This window comes from Mchenga conophoros, linkage group LG14 (assembly GCF_057382185.1).
Source record: "Mchenga conophoros isolate Kocher_MC1m ecotype Shallow Benthic linkage group LG14, M_conophoros_male_GT1.1, whole genome shotgun sequence".
Lineage (NCBI taxonomy): Eukaryota > Metazoa > Chordata > Actinopteri > Cichliformes > Cichlidae > Mchenga > Mchenga conophoros.
This window is the reverse complement of record NC_140539.1, coordinates 13817252-13832462: the sequence shown is the minus strand read 5'-3', so window position 1 is coordinate 13832462 and position 15211 is coordinate 13817252. Positions and strand designations below refer to the sequence as shown.

The window sequence follows — 15211 nt, the reverse complement described above, 5'->3', positions numbered from 1 at the left end:
GTGTTTGTTGTTATTTATTTGGTTCACGGCACCGTCACAGATGACAAAATGAAACATACTAACTGGCTGATAAATCAAATGTATCTTCTCTTTTAAACAATGTAGCACCACTGATATGCCAGGAAATGAGCACAGTAGGGTTACGAGTGATACAACTGGCACCGACCTGAGATATAATACAAATACAGTTTTTTACAAAAAATAAAAACAGACGAACACCAATCGAGATAAAATGTCTTGTAAAAGTAGTGCAGTAGTGAAAGGGTGAAATGAGTTTCTACTACTGTAAGTCCAGAGAAAAGTGCAGTAACATTTTCTTTTGTTGTTGTTTTTTGGGGGTTTTTTTGTAAAATTGCCCACCTCTGTGTCAGCAGCTCACTTGGCGAACACAAATCTGAAAGAAGTTTAAATGTAATGACTCGCGACCAGCACTGCACCAGGAAAACCTGTGGTCAGCGCTAATAAATTGAGTGTTTGAATTGCAGGGAAATGAAATTTGGTCAAGCCAAACTTAACCTTAAAGTGAGTTGAGACGAATATTGGGCCATTATTGTGTCCCAGAGCCAGCTTCTTCACAAATGAACTGGTTATCTGATCTTCATTCTTTTCAGAGGGAAAAGCGTTAACATTAAAATGCAAAAAATGTATCTGAAAAGTGCAAGCACCACTGTGAGACTCTTTCCAGCATTTAACAGGCCACTTTGGTGCACATAAAATATTCTATTTTTTCACTTTTGGACCATATTTTTGTGTCTCGCGTTGACTTTTTCTGGGTGTGTTCATCTTTTGTGTTTTAAAATAAGTAAACAAGCTGCCCCGGTATTTCTAAATCTGTTTCATACATTTTTATTTTTACATAGATATATGCTTGGCATTCTTTTACACTAAACATTAAGCCTTTTATGGACACCCACATAAAAAAAGTGGCAGTGGATGAAAAGAATCTCGTGTCAATAACAAATGTAATTCAGGTGTGTGTGTGTGTGTGTGTGTGTGTGTGTGTGTGTGCGCGCGTATTGCTAAGGAGCTTGTGTAACTCTGAACTTTTAATTTTAGATTGACTGGGTACGTTTGAGTTCATGCTCCTTTGAAGGCCTCTCACATGCCAGGTCCACTAGTTGATCGCCCCCGAGCTTGGGATTTGGTGATTGAGTGCCAGTTTCTGACAGCCGACTACAAGTTTGAGCGAACATATTAACACCAGCATTACCTTTACCGAGATGATCTGAGTAATGCTTCACTGAGCCAAGTCCTGTGTTTGAACACCCAGTCAGATGTTTGTACCTCTGCTTGGGTTATGTGGTTTTGCTGCCTGTTCTTCTCTTTCGTTGGGACACAGAGAAGTTCAGCACTCCCGGGGTTTGGTGGAGCGGTGCTGAAAAGAAAAAAAAAGAGGCAAGAAGACATCAGCACTATTTGCAAATCAAAAGCAAATGTTCTGGGGATTTTGGAGGAGAAGTTACTGCTACGTAGTCTCCCCGTGCGCTTGGCTTTGAGGAGGTAAAATGAAGACAGCTTCAAGACTGGCTTCATGCTGGGTGCAGATTAAAATAACTGTCAGGAGACAGGAGCAGCTATTGAGAGAGACAGGGTGACACACAGAGTGATGGGGCTCAGCCTCTCACACTTCATGACACAGTATTTCACTAAAGCTGGTTCAGCTTTACAGCCCTTGACCCTGGGTGTCTATGTTTTCTGTGTGTGCGAGTGTGTGCGCATGTGTGTGGTCAGGTATTAGTCATGTTGTGGGGACTTGAGTGGATTTACAGAGACACATTATGGGTTGGTGTCTCCCAAAAGGCAACAAAAAGTCAGTGCTCACAATGTGAATTGTTAATTTGAAAGGGGAGGACACTCTTTAAGGTTAAATGATGATAGAGGTTAGGCAGATAATCTGTAGTCCTCTCATGTAATGATACATGGTTGTCTGTGTCTACAATACTGTGCAAAAGTCTTGAGTCACACCTCATTTCTTTATATTGTACTTTACTGTGATTTTAAGTAGTCTTGATAGTTCCCCAGGCTTTCTGAAGGTCTTTCAAAAACATTTTCACTCATTGGCTAATTTTTCAGTCTTTTTTAATTCCAATTCTTGTGCCTGATCAATTTTAGAGGAATGTTTTTTCTTTCTTTTTTTTTGTTTTGCGATATAACAGACAACTTAGCAGAGAACTAATTTTGAACTGTATTTTCAGGCCCTTTGCTACTAGCAGCTTTGTTCCCTCTTATTTAACTGAATCTACAAAAAATGCAATAGACAGTTTGACAGACATAGCATAGTATTTTTGTACCACCAAGGTGGTTCCCATGAGTTTCATAGATAAAAGCGTGATATGAGATATATCATGCAATATATATTATGCAATCTATCCTAAAAAAAATGAGGAAACTTGACAAAAGGAAGACAAAACGAAGAAGTGGAAGGCCTAAAACCAAATCCTTTTAAAAGTGATGTAATGATCATCAGATTACATCAGAGTTTGATCCACCATTCAATACCATCTGAAAATGATCTGATTGACAATGGCTTTTCAATATGACAATGATCCCAGACACACTTATAATGCAGTAAAAGCACACAGTGCAACACAATCATTGATGGATTGGCCTCCCCAGGGCCTGAACCTCATCATTATTGAAGCAGTGCGTGATCATCTTGACAGAGAACAAAAGGCAGACGACATCCAAAGAAGAGCTTTGAATGTCCTTCAAGAAGCCTGAAGAACTATTCCTGAAGACTACTTGTATTTTGCCTTGTATGCTGTATTTCCATGTATGTTTGCAGACTTCAATAAATTCCTCCACCTATTTCCCATTTACTTCCACACATATGCAAAAATTAGAGGTTGCTCAAGTCTTTTAGATACTTGCACTATGCGTCTCATAGTGCAAGTATCTATTTTCTTCGTGTGTTTACCTTCACTACATGAAGGGTCAAGCCAGGTGAGCGGGCACAGGCAACGTCCATTCACCCTATCACAGCGGGCCCTGTCAGAACAGCGACACAGCAGGGAGCACTCAGGGCCAAAACGGTCTTCGTCACAGGCTGAGAAAAAAAAAAAGGCACAGTGAAAGAAATGAGGAAATTCAAAGAAAGGAAAGACTTGACGCAAGACACCCTAAGTGATCTTTTTTTAATATCTATTTTGGATTTAAGTGAATCATGTTAATAAAAGTAATATCTACTTTTTTCACATCTGTGCCCCGTTCTTCCTGGGGGACAGAGACAGCGTCCTGTCGATGGGTCACATGGGGCCTCGCCAGCACAGTCACATGATCTTTCACAGTTCGGTCCAAAGCTGCCAGCCTCACATCCTGAGAAGAAAAAACAGAAACATTCACACGCATACTTTGAAAAATGCAGTAATGATCATTCAAGTTCTTCTTTAACTACACGGAAACTGCTTCATTAGACATGAATAGCCTGGGAGTGCACTGAAACCTGCTGTAAGTAGTTGATAACACGTGTATACGTAAAAATATCCTTTTTTTTAACATAATCCCTTTTAGAACGAGATGACGATTAACACATTTAATAAACATTTTGGAAATTGAAATTTAGTTCTTAGCACACATGCAAATATACATTTAATGGAAATGAATGGATTCACATACAGTACTAACAACAGCATTTAGTTATAAGAAACTGTGCATAAACATTTTCTCAGATAGACACAAACACCCTGATCGATCCAGGTCGGTGTCTGAGGCATGTGGCTACCTTCTAGCTGCTCTTCAGTGCTCAGTCCTATCTCCTGCTGGTACTGAAGTGGCCATTAAGGCACTCAAACTGGGGCTGAGAGCCCCACGAGCTTGCAGGAGGGCATGAGGATGTAACAAGAATGCATTAAGCAGTAGGGAAACACCCGTCTCTCATCAAATAACCAGCCTGCCTGCCCACCTACCTAACAGCCTGTCTGCCAGCCACCACACACTCACATTTTGCTGGAAGTCTCTCATTCGTTCATGCTCATATCTCCCCATGTACAGTCGCAGCTGGCTATCCAGGTGGCCATTTAACAATGAGCACAAACATGTGACTGTGAGCACTGCTGTGTTTTAAGTCTTCGCAGACATGCTGAATTACAAATATCCCTCTTTGTTACTTGTTTAACCTTTACTCCCATGTAGTTGCATGTAACATACTTACGTCTTTGGCACTGTGAGCCATGGTAGCCCGGTGGACACGCACATTTGCCTGTCACAGGATCGCACGCTTGCAGCACCTTACAAACGCAGGTGTGTGCGCAATTCACTCCAAAAAACCCAGATGGGCACGCTGGGAGGAACACAAGACAGAGGATTTAGGTTGGTTAAAAAGGTGTTTTATCTGGATTCATTCAGTCTTCTATGTGACCAGGGTAGTTTGAAAAAGATCTACATTTCATAATGTCAACGGGACTTCTAGTAACCTTATAACCAAGTTTTCTTTTCTTTATTTCGAGTGAGGGTTTGCATACTGTGTTGACAGGAGTGGCCGTAGTATCCTGCAGTACAGCTGCAGCTGCCAGTGAAGCGGTCGCAGGTCCCATTGTTGAGGCATGGACAGTCTTGTGCACAATCAAGCCCATATTTTCCCTGTGGACAGGCTACACACACAGACACACACAATGGGTTGATAACACTAGAAAGAAATGTGACATATAAGCCTGAGTGATGATTATTGGAGTAAAAAAGTAAAAAAATGTGTGCATCAAACATTAAACACTGAAAACATTAAAACTGGGGAAAATGTCTTCTTCATAAATGCAGACTGAAGTCCATCATGTAGCTAATAATGGGGAAACTACTGCAATATAAAGTTTGTTGTTGGCTTTTAATTTGAAATGACCACAATCAAATTCTGCTGAGTTTAGGATTTTTTTTATTGTGGAATATCTGGAGTACCTGTCTCACAGCGGGGTCCAGTCCAGCCGAGGCCGCACTTGCAGGACCCATCACTGGGGTCACACAAAGCCCCGTTCAGACAGCTGCAAGCGTTTCTGCACTGCATGCCATAGCGCCCCCTGGGACACACTGGAGAAACAATTTTCAGGAAACATCATAATACACTAGAACTCTTCTGTTCAGCAAAAGCACTAGTGGTTGCACCAAACATAAAACACACACAGTGCACAGCTCGCGCTTTCCCTTGTCTCTTTCACACACGCGCGCACACACACACACACAAACGCGACTGCACTAACCACGCTCGTGTTTATTTAAGCAACAGTTTCTAAAGAGATGGCAAAGTAGCCTAATTTGGCGCTGATATAAAAGAATAATCATGTTTCTCTGGGTAATTTAGATTGGGAAAACAATAAGCAAGCCGTCTTTGATTCCCCTGTTTATTTATTTGCTTCCTTGCCAAATCCAGCGACACGGAACACAGAGAATGAGCCACTTTAGGTTTATGTAAACATTCAACAAGAGGAACTTAAGAGGTGGTATGTCCAAGTACATGCAGGAGGCTGAAGACGAGAACATTTAGTGCAGGCAGCGCTGGAAATTCCCTGTTTGCAATCCAGCTGAATTGCTGATAAAAGGAGAGATTAAGAAAACTCAGCTCTGCCTCTGTTTAGTGGGAATAAAAGCCCTGTGATCATCGCAGCGCTTACACTGAGGAAATGGAGAATTTGTAACTTAAATACACAGGGAAAATGTTGAAAACTACACCCTCATTTTAGTGGTTGTTTCTCATTTCTAGTTAAGTGTCCTGTTTCTAAAGAACTCATTAGAGCCAGTGGTTCCTAATGATGCATGGCAGTCTCAGTGGTGACTCTCTGTAAACTCGAGAGGATTGTAAAAGAAAAATGTCTAAATATAAAGCCTGTTTGATATGTGTGATATGGTTCTGCTTAAAGTTGAACAGCGAGGTGACACTTTAAAGCTGCTGCAAAATGTTAAATGTGCCAGTATGTATCCTGTTTAGAGTCAGTCTTGAAACTACTCTTGTAGTTCTTTGAATATCATTCTCTGATGTGCAGCACTGTTCTTGCCACTTTGCATCTAAAATTCTGCAAATATATAATTTTGCACTAATATACTGCAAATAAACATCCTCGGTTTAACGTTACCTTGCTCGCAGGACAATCCCATCCTACCAGGGCCACAGATACACCTCCCGGTTACTGGGTGACACTGTCCTCCTTCCCCACACGTGCACATCTTAGCACAGTCTTTCCCATAGTATCCACTTGGACAACCTGCATGAATAGATATGCTTTCATCCATATGAAAGAACAAATTAAAAACTATGCATGTATTAATTTTACAGGCATCTGCATTACTTCAGTTGATGTCGACCAGAATTTTGTAACGCAACATAAAGAATGGTTGTATCAAAAAAAGTCTCTAAATCAATCCAGTTAGATTCAATTTTATTTATATAGGACTGAATCAAAACAACATTGACCTCAAGGCATTTTATATTGTAAGATAAAGACCCTACAATAATGCAGAGAAAATCAAGGTTTGTCACTTGGTGACAGTGGGAAGGAAAAACTCCCTTGTAGCAGGAAACCCCCCCCCCCCAGTAGAACAAGGCTCGGGTAGGGCAGCCATCTGCCGCAACTGGTTGGGAGTGAGGGGAAGGTGACAGGGTAAAAGAAAGACTGTGACTCTAATCAAGCTATAAGTATAAGTAGGCAGAAATATGACTCGCAAATATGACTTTTATTAGAGGACAAGGACATTCAAGCTTTCTTGACTTACTTGAGCTGCAGTCGCTGCCTATGAAGCCAGGAGGACAGTAGCAGGAACCAGTCCTGAAGTCACAGCGACCACCATTGATGCAGCTGCACCTGGACTTGCAGTTCGGCCCAAAAGTCCCCGCTCTACATCCTACAGAAAAACCAGACACACAAAACTATTACTAGCTTAAATTAAACATATCATTGAGTCATGCAAATCTAAAGTGTAGCCAAATATGTACTCCGCAGCAATAGTTATTTCATTAGACTTCCTGTTTTATTAAAAACTAAATAAATAAATGGATAATAGCAGGTGCGTCTTATTAGCCAGTGGTTGCAACAGAAGATTAACAGTATACTTACTTAGCCCACATCGCGGCCCATAATAACCGGGCAAGCAGCTACATTTCCCCGTCACCGGATGGCACTGCTCTTGGTCTCCTGAACACTGGCACAGCTTGGTGCAGTTTTGTCCGAACACTCCAGCAGGGCAGGCTAAAATGATCAAACCGGCAGCACATCACGCACATTAGCACAACAGAAGAATGTAAGAAGCAATTTTTGGGATCATTTACCTTCTTTGTTCAAAGGTGAATGATAAATCTTCGATGCACAGGTCAGCTGAACAACTAACCTCTCATGCCTGGATCAAAGACAGTGGTATTGTATTATGCTTATAATTTAATATCTTTATAATATATATATGTTTGTGTGTAAATATATATTCAGATTTTTTGTTTGTCTGAAGCTCTCCAAGCGTCAAATGGAGCACAGAGATTGAGCTGGGTTGAGTCGGCTGTGTTCTTACCAATGGAAATACTGATACTGATTTAGGAATGAGTGCTGCCTGAAGAAGAGTGCGCAGCAGGTTGTGAATCAGTGTAAAAAGACCTAAAATGAACTTTGTGCTGGGGTGCTTACAGGTAGCTGTGTCGGGTATTTGCCTTCTGACCTGAACCTACCATTGGTAATATCTAAAGACGTTTGGGGCTGCAGTGCAGTTTAAAAGCATGTTAATTAGTAAGCTTTCAAAAATCCTATTGTTAATTTATAGCCTAAAACGTGTGTGTTAATTAAAGCTTTGTTAAAAGAAGATACATATTTCTGGATATAAATAAAATAAATAAAAATGAAAAGGAATGAGCCTCAAATGCAGTCTTAATTTTTCATTGTTATCCCTGATGGGCATTGCACACCCGAAAAGAAACATTGTGCAGATATCCATAGTGCTCGTGATACAGCAGCAGATAAGGCCTTTATGCACACATTCAATAGTATGTGGGAACAAAGACGCATGCCGTTTCCCTTTCCTTCCTCAGATTATCCTGCGAACATACTGGGACATTCAGTATTGACTGCTAATGACACCAAAACTCGCAGCAACTTTCCCTGGTGCCCAAACCCAGGCAAACACAGAGGGACATTCTTTCACACACCCTGTCTGCATACATACATATGTGCTCATCACAATAATGAATGAAGTCCCCAGACAATCAGTCATAGGGAACAAGATGAATCTGTGAACCGAGCATGTTTTCGGGTGAGACCGCAGCACTAAGCTACTCAGTCAGGCAGCAGCAGGCAGCGTGGGGGACAGATAAGAAAGGACTCCAGACTAAAGAGGCAATTACGGTGCTGTCATTATGCATGTCTGCCTTCCAAAAGCCCTTATCCGCCGCCGAGGAGACAAAAACAATGCCTTCTGTTTTACTTGGCAACCGGTGTGTAACATTTATCAGATGTCTGGGGAGTGTGTGAGGAGAGGAACGGAGCTGAGGCCGTAAGGAAGGGGAGGAGGGTGGGTGAGTAGAAGGCGCGGTGAAGGGCTGAGGAGGGACGCTGCTTATATACACTCCTTAAGGGTACGGTTTGAATAATGAAACATTCTCACAAGCACACAATTGGTTTGTTTCAAGGCGACAGTCTTTTTATCAACAAGGTAGCTAAATGGCCTCAAATGTAAGCCATGTAGGTATACTCTCCTGACTACCTGTTACAGGTAAAGGACATTAGTGAAAGTCTGTGGATATTTAAGATCTAAAAATTGAGCAAGCAAGCCACTAATCACCTCATGATTAGAATTCATTCAGACAGGTTTTGTTTTCCTTCTTACTTTTCTCGCAGCCAGCCCCTGTGAGTCCAGCTGGGCAGCCACAGCTCCCCGTCTCATGGTGACAGGACACTCCAGCCTGGCACTGACACCGCTGGGCACAGGAAGCACCGTAGAACCCCGGGAGGCAGGCTGTCAGTCAATACACACATCACACACACAGTCACTTCACTCTTATGTTCTTTAGTGCCAGTTTCATTCAGCCGCAATTTCCTCAGTCCTGTACGCACTCACATTTGTCACACCTGGCTCCTCTCCAGCCTGGCACGCACTCACAGCGGCCTGTCACATGGTGGCAACTCGAACTATGGGCACAGTCACACCTCTGCTCACAACCCTCCCCGAAGAATCCCTTAGAACAGGCTTCAGACAAAAAACACAAGCGCTTGCGGTTAGCATGCAACATCGCAGCCAAGGATGCACTTTTAGAAGATGTTTACCTTTTATATGCTTGGAAGGCTAACTGCACAAACTGTTTTGACATACCATGTTATAAGCTATCGGCTTCTTTTCCTGGAGTAAACAAACCTTTCTGCTGCTGATATCCAAATGTTAGCAAATGGAGCACAGGGGCATGCCTGTCTCTCATGATGTTGAGAGACAGGCTACAATTTTATGTGTCTTTGAAAAAAAAACCCGCATCAGCAGGTACTAGATTATGATAAAACAACTATGCTGTAAGTATAGGAAATCACCTGACTGGCAGAGGTCTCCTGTCCAACCATGGAGACACACACATTTTCCTGTCACTCTGTCGCATCTCCCTCCATTCATACAGGGGCAGACCTCGGTGCAGTTCTTTCCATAACGTCCTTCTTCACACTCTGGGACAGATGGAAAGGAAGGTTAAGAGAAAAGTTACATTCAAGTAATAATTTATCACACAAATACAACATGGCTTTTCCAAGGCACCAAATTATGAAGACAGGGACAGAAAGACAAAATATTTAATCAAGAAAAAAAGTTTTGTTTCTCTTAGCTTCCCTACAATGTGCATTCACTATCCCCCTATTACATACACCTTTTGAGCAGTGAGTTGGCCTTTCCGGTTGCCTACAGAACTGCCTGTTTCACCACATAGATTCAATAAGTTGCTGGAAACATTCCTCAGAGATTGTGATCCACACTGACATGACACAGTTGCTGCAGATTTGTCAGCTGCACATCCATGATGTCAATGTCCCGTTCCACATCCCAAAGGTACTCTGTTGGATTGAGATCCAGTGACTGGGGAGGTCATTTGAGTACAGTGAACTCACTGTCATGTTCAAGAAACCAGTTTGAGATGATGGAGTTTTGTGATATGGCACTTTCTCCTGCTGTGGAAGAAGACATCAGAAAGTACACAAACTGGTCACAAAGGGAATGAAAGCATTGAAGGCTGTGGTGTTTAAACAATGCTCAGTTGGTACGAAGGGACCAATAAAGTATCCCAACAACACCAGCCTGAACTGCTGATACAAGGCGATACAATGTCCTATTTGAATGTTGCAGCAGAAATCAAGGCCCATCATAGTTTTTCAAATATTCAGTTTCTAATTCTGGTTAACCTTAGTGAACTGTAACTTCAGTTTACTGTTTTGTAGCTTGTCACACCTGGCGCCCAGTAGCAGAAGACCTGGTGTGCTCTTCTGCTACTGGGCGATCGTGGCTCAAGAGTTGGCAGTTCGTCTTGTAATCGGAAGGTTGCCGGTTCGAGCTGGCTCGGACAGTCTCGGTCGTTGTGTCCTTGGGCAAGACACCCTATTGGTGATGACCAGAGGGGCCGATGGTGCGACCTGGCAGCCTTGCTTCTGTCAGTCTGCTCCAGGGCAGCTGTGGCTACAACTGTAGCTTGCCTCCACCAGTGTGTGAGAGTGAATGAATAGTGGAATTGTAAAGTGCTTTGAGGGCCCCGAAAAGCGCTGTATAAATGCAATCCATTATTATTACTGGAGTGCATCTGCTTCAAGGTTTGATGTGTTGTTTGTTCAGAGATGCTCTCCTGCCTTCCTTGGTTATAATGAGTGGTTACTTGAGTTAATGTTGCCTTCCTGTCAGCTTGAAGTGGTCTGGCCCTTCTCCTCTGACCTTTAAAATCAGCAAGACATTTTCTCCCAGACAACTGCCTCTCATTGGATATTGTCTCTTTTTCTTGCCTTTCTCTGTAAACAATAGAGATGGTTGTGTGGGAAAATCCCAGCAGATCAGGAGATTCTGAAATTCTCAAACCAGCCCATCTGGCACCCACAACCACGTTTAACGCTGCTTAAACCTTTCATCTCCATTCTGATGCTCAGTTTGAACTTTAGCAGGTGGTCTTCACCATGTCTACATCCTTAAATGGAATGAGTTACTGCCATGTGATTGGCTGATTAGATATTTGCATTAACTGGCAGCTGAAAAGTTGTAAAAAACACAGTTTAATCCGTAGTACTGTCAGACTCACCCAGTTCACAAGCTGCTCCAGTCCATCCCAGTGGGCAGGAGCACCGGCCACTGATCCTGTTACAAGTCCCTCCATTTTGACACAGACATTGACTTGAACAGTGCCCTCCATATCGTCCTGCAGGACAGGCTGAATACACACAACATAGTATAAGCATTTGAGTTTTGACTGCAAACGTTCTATTATATTTTTCTAGCCTTTCTTATATCATGAGTTCATTTCTGCAAGTGCAGTAACTGCGCCAAGAGATTCCCGAGATAGATAACATGACTAACGTCGGTTTTCAGAGTCTGCTGACTGATATTTACACTGCCAAAAAGTTCTACAACACAGCACAGTGGTTTGAAAAATAGACTTCTTTGACATTACGGTCATCATGCTCAGTAATTAGCAGTTTAACTGATGAGCCACTCACGCAGTTGGCACCTATCTCCGGTCCACCCAGCTGTGCAGCTGCATCTCCCAGTCACATGGTTACACTGGCCTCCGTTCTGACACTCACAGGTCTGACTGCATTGCTCTCCAAACTGACCCTCTGGGCATTCTGCCACACACATGCAGGCACACACACACATTCAATAATATTCAAGTTGCATTCCTAGAAAACAGACGTGAGAGCTAATTGGTCATTTGAGACATTATGGTTTTTAGCACCCATATTGTAAACGCAGTAATAATCAAAGTCCAAGATGGCATTTGGGGTTTAAGAAAGAGGAAAATGCAATAATGACAGAGGTGCATGATTAAGTCATGCTCGTGGCTTTCTGCTCACTCTGGTTCTGGTAGTTAGAACCACAAAATGGCTGTGGGCGAGAGGAAAGTCTTGAATAAGACTGCAGAATGACAGACTAAGGACTTTAGTGGGTATTTCACTGGCTTCATTAAAACAATGGCATGAAATCCTCAAGAAACTTCAGCCTGAGAACACTGGTTAGCTGCTAAAGTCTCTTCCAAGTTGAGCTCTCCCTTTCCTAATGTTGATCGCTATATACATGTGGGTGCATTTATCCAGAATAGACTTCAATTAAACCATGTATGCCAGAGGGCACTCTTGCGCTCCCTCCTTTCTCCACCCTTACCCATCCCTAAAAAAGTCATTGGCAATGTCTCATTATAAAGATAATTGTTCACAAACACTTCATAGCTGAGTTTAAGGAGAGGATGTCGTGATGGGCTGCAGTGAGGGCCTCCCTCACACCCTGTTTTAATGATGTGGCTTCCATTACCCAGAATGCAGTGTGGTCCTGCCCAGCCGGCGGTGCACAGGCAGGCTCCTGTGATGTGGTGGCAACGGGCACCGTTCCTGCACTCGCACATCTGGCCACAGTCAAGACTGTAAAAGCCGTCCGGGCACACTGTGGGCCGAGATAAAACATCCGACTGGTTAGAACTGGCAGCTTCAGAAAAAAGAGGAGAGGAGAAGGTTTAGATGCCAATATTTTTTTATTTAGTTCTTTTTTTTTCCTTTCCCACTCTCACTCTGTTCCCCTTCTTCCTACTTTCTCTCTCTGTCCTACTGAAAATACCAATATCAAATTGCAGTACCACACTGCGGCTGTTGCAAAGCGTCTGCGTTCGTTAAGTGAGCTCATGTCCCACATGTGTGGTGGATCTGGGCCACATCAAAAGTTTATGGCGGCTCGGAGGCCGTTCCCTCTGGGAGGGGGGGGGGGTTAGAGAGGGCACAAAGAGCCGGTAAATAGAGCACCTGCTGAGTCCACAGGCCCCACCAACACTCGACAAAACAAAGCCTGGTGTTACTGTACCCACACACATACACACACACGACAGTGCTGCTGCAGATGCAAGGCGATGCCAGTTTAAGGTCTGTTTCCCATTCTCAAGGAAAGTTAGAGAAATCGCTCGAGTGTGTGTGTATAGTCAAGTGACACTCACAGAGTTTGGTAAACACAGTGCCTCCCCATCCAGAGGAACCTAGCCAGAGGTTGCGGGATGAATGAGCCTTTCCACTGCTTGGATGTAAATATTATCTGTAAGCATGACTTCACTAGAGCAGGAAAGAATGACTCTGTTTATTCACGGCCTATATTTTTGATCGGTCAATTTGTCACCGTGGAGATCACAGGCAAACTCGGATGATAGTCGTATCCTGCAAAACAAAAACTTCACCCACACGGGTCTTTATTTATGGGAACGCTGCTATTTCCCTGCCAAAGCATGGACTGACTGACATTTCTCTCTTCGAGTACCCTCTTCTGTTTCCTGTTGCAGCAGTGTGCGAGAAATGGTTTGCATAGAGTCTGTCCAAATTATCTCAGCAGCCAGCAGCTCTTTCATTCCGTTTATATACTACTTCTTCTGTGAATAAGGAAAGCAGAGCGCAACATGACCAAAGGAAGCCACAAATTGGCAAAAATGTGTAACTTGGTGGTTTCATGTATTATAAATGCCGCATTAGTCAGGGTGTTCCCCTACGGTTAATGCATCATACCCTCCTGCTCTCGCTCAAATTGATGACGGTGTCCACTCCTCCTTTTTTTCTGCCTCAAGGCCTCAAATTGGGAAAAAAGTATCTTTGCTGCTCAGCAGTTTCTGGCATGGCCGTCGTTGTGTTCCCACGCTGACAGCATGACGTCTTTGACTCTCTCTGTAGTGGTTAGGCTGTGATGTTATTAAAGCTAGCCCACTGAGGATGCTGTCATTTTAATGCAGCTGTAGATTAACTCTGTGGTAGCAAAATCGTCGGTTTATTGTCTGCTGTTTATTATTATCATAGCGTTTGCTGACACCATGGCAACAAGCTGGCATTGCTTGTCCTGCAGGAAAAAATGCCTTAGTGCCATTACTTTGATATATCGTGAGCACCTCAACACATCTCTGCTGCTAAAATATAAACAGAAAGCATCTCAGATGAGTCATGTTCCCTTTTAATAAGAGGAACAATAAGCCCATCAACAGATGTAGCAATTACTCTCCTTTTCAGCGGACAAAGTTTACAGCAGCGCGCGCACTTTATTTTAAGTCTTTAGGCAGTTGCACAATTTTGAATGACAAACTTTGTATTTGTATACACCAGTAGGGGGCGACTGGTTTCCATATTAACCACAGAGCTGCAATCTGTCATTTGATATGAGCCCAGTGTCTGCTAGTGTTTGTAAATGCAGAGTCTTCCCTCTGAGTCTTTGTTTATAGGTAGGAACACAGGATTCGGTCCACCATCACACACAAACTCACACACATACTGTGTGCCATCATTGAAAGACTCCATCTCGAGACTAAATGAGCTCTTTAAGACAGAAGGATTATTTCCAGATCCCCGGTTGTGTAAGAGCCACTGCTGTCAGCCCATAAAGCAGGTCCAGGGACCACACAGCCAGGGAGAGCAGACCACAGAAATAGAGCGGATAGAGAGAACTCAGAATAGAACTTCCTGGTTCTATTCAGGGTCTGCGTACACTGAAAGAGGTCAATGCTCCAACAACAAAACGGCCCGGTTTCTTCAACAAGAACACGGATGTTCAATGCTCCTCAGACCACAGTTCTTTTTTACTGCAACAAAATGAACTCTGTTTTGTTTTTGTTTTTTTGATGCAGACATCAAAGCTGCGGACCAGAAGCGCGGCATGATCGGCTTTAATTGAAGAAGCTGTGTGCTGGATGCATGTCAGGCCTCTTTCCTCCAATAATACTTGATGGGAATGCTTAGCATCAACCTCAGTACCACAAGAATGCTGAACACAACAAGGCCTTTGGCCTTATCAAGCTATCTGAATCTTGTGGAGCCAACTACTTTTGTGAATAACAAGATCTAAGTTCTAATGAGAAGTCATTTTGTTCCCTTTAATTCTTTGAAACCGATCAAGTAAAGAGGTCTTTACGTTGTCAAGCCAAGGCCTGGCTTTTCCTGAAGGAAGAGGCTCATTAGAACACTGAGAAACTGGACACCTTTGTTTGAGGGGAATGGGCCTTCAGAAACTAAAATCTAGTCAGAGTGATAGCTCCATTTCCACAGCAACGTCCAATCAGACTGCAGCCATTAAC

At 43.0% G+C, this 15211-nt stretch overlaps 1 protein-coding gene across 2 annotated transcripts in view; it reads right to left on the bottom strand.

The window, feature by feature from the left end:
• egfem1 (EGF-like and EMI domain containing 1) overlaps window positions 1–15211 on the bottom strand; it is a 54679-nt gene continuing 39468 nt past the window's right edge. The window contains exons 24-38 of one of the 2 annotated variants that reach the window (XM_085245398.1): window positions 12436–12564; window positions 11625–11753; window positions 11210–11338; window positions 9477–9605; window positions 9016–9144; window positions 8785–8913; window positions 7035–7166; window positions 6694–6822; window positions 6057–6185; window positions 4888–5016; window positions 4461–4589; window positions 4151–4279; window positions 3187–3315; window positions 2918–3046; window positions 1–1375 (exon numbers count right to left, since the gene is read on the bottom strand). In XM_085245398.1, coding sequence (XP_085101524.1) covers window positions 1296–1375; window positions 2918–3046; window positions 3187–3315; window positions 4151–4279; window positions 4461–4589; window positions 4888–5016; window positions 6057–6185; window positions 6694–6822; window positions 7035–7166; window positions 8785–8913; window positions 9016–9144; window positions 9477–9605; window positions 11210–11338; window positions 11625–11753; window positions 12436–12564 — 1889 coding nt within the window. In that variant the 3' untranslated portion in view covers window positions 1–1295. The remainder of the gene's footprint in view (window positions 1376–2917; window positions 3047–3186; window positions 3316–4150; window positions 4280–4460; window positions 4590–4887; window positions 5017–6056; window positions 6186–6693; window positions 6823–7034; window positions 7167–8784; window positions 8914–9015; window positions 9145–9476; window positions 9606–11209; window positions 11339–11624; window positions 11754–12435; window positions 12565–15211) is intronic. The other variant, XM_085245399.1, reaches the window with a different exon arrangement.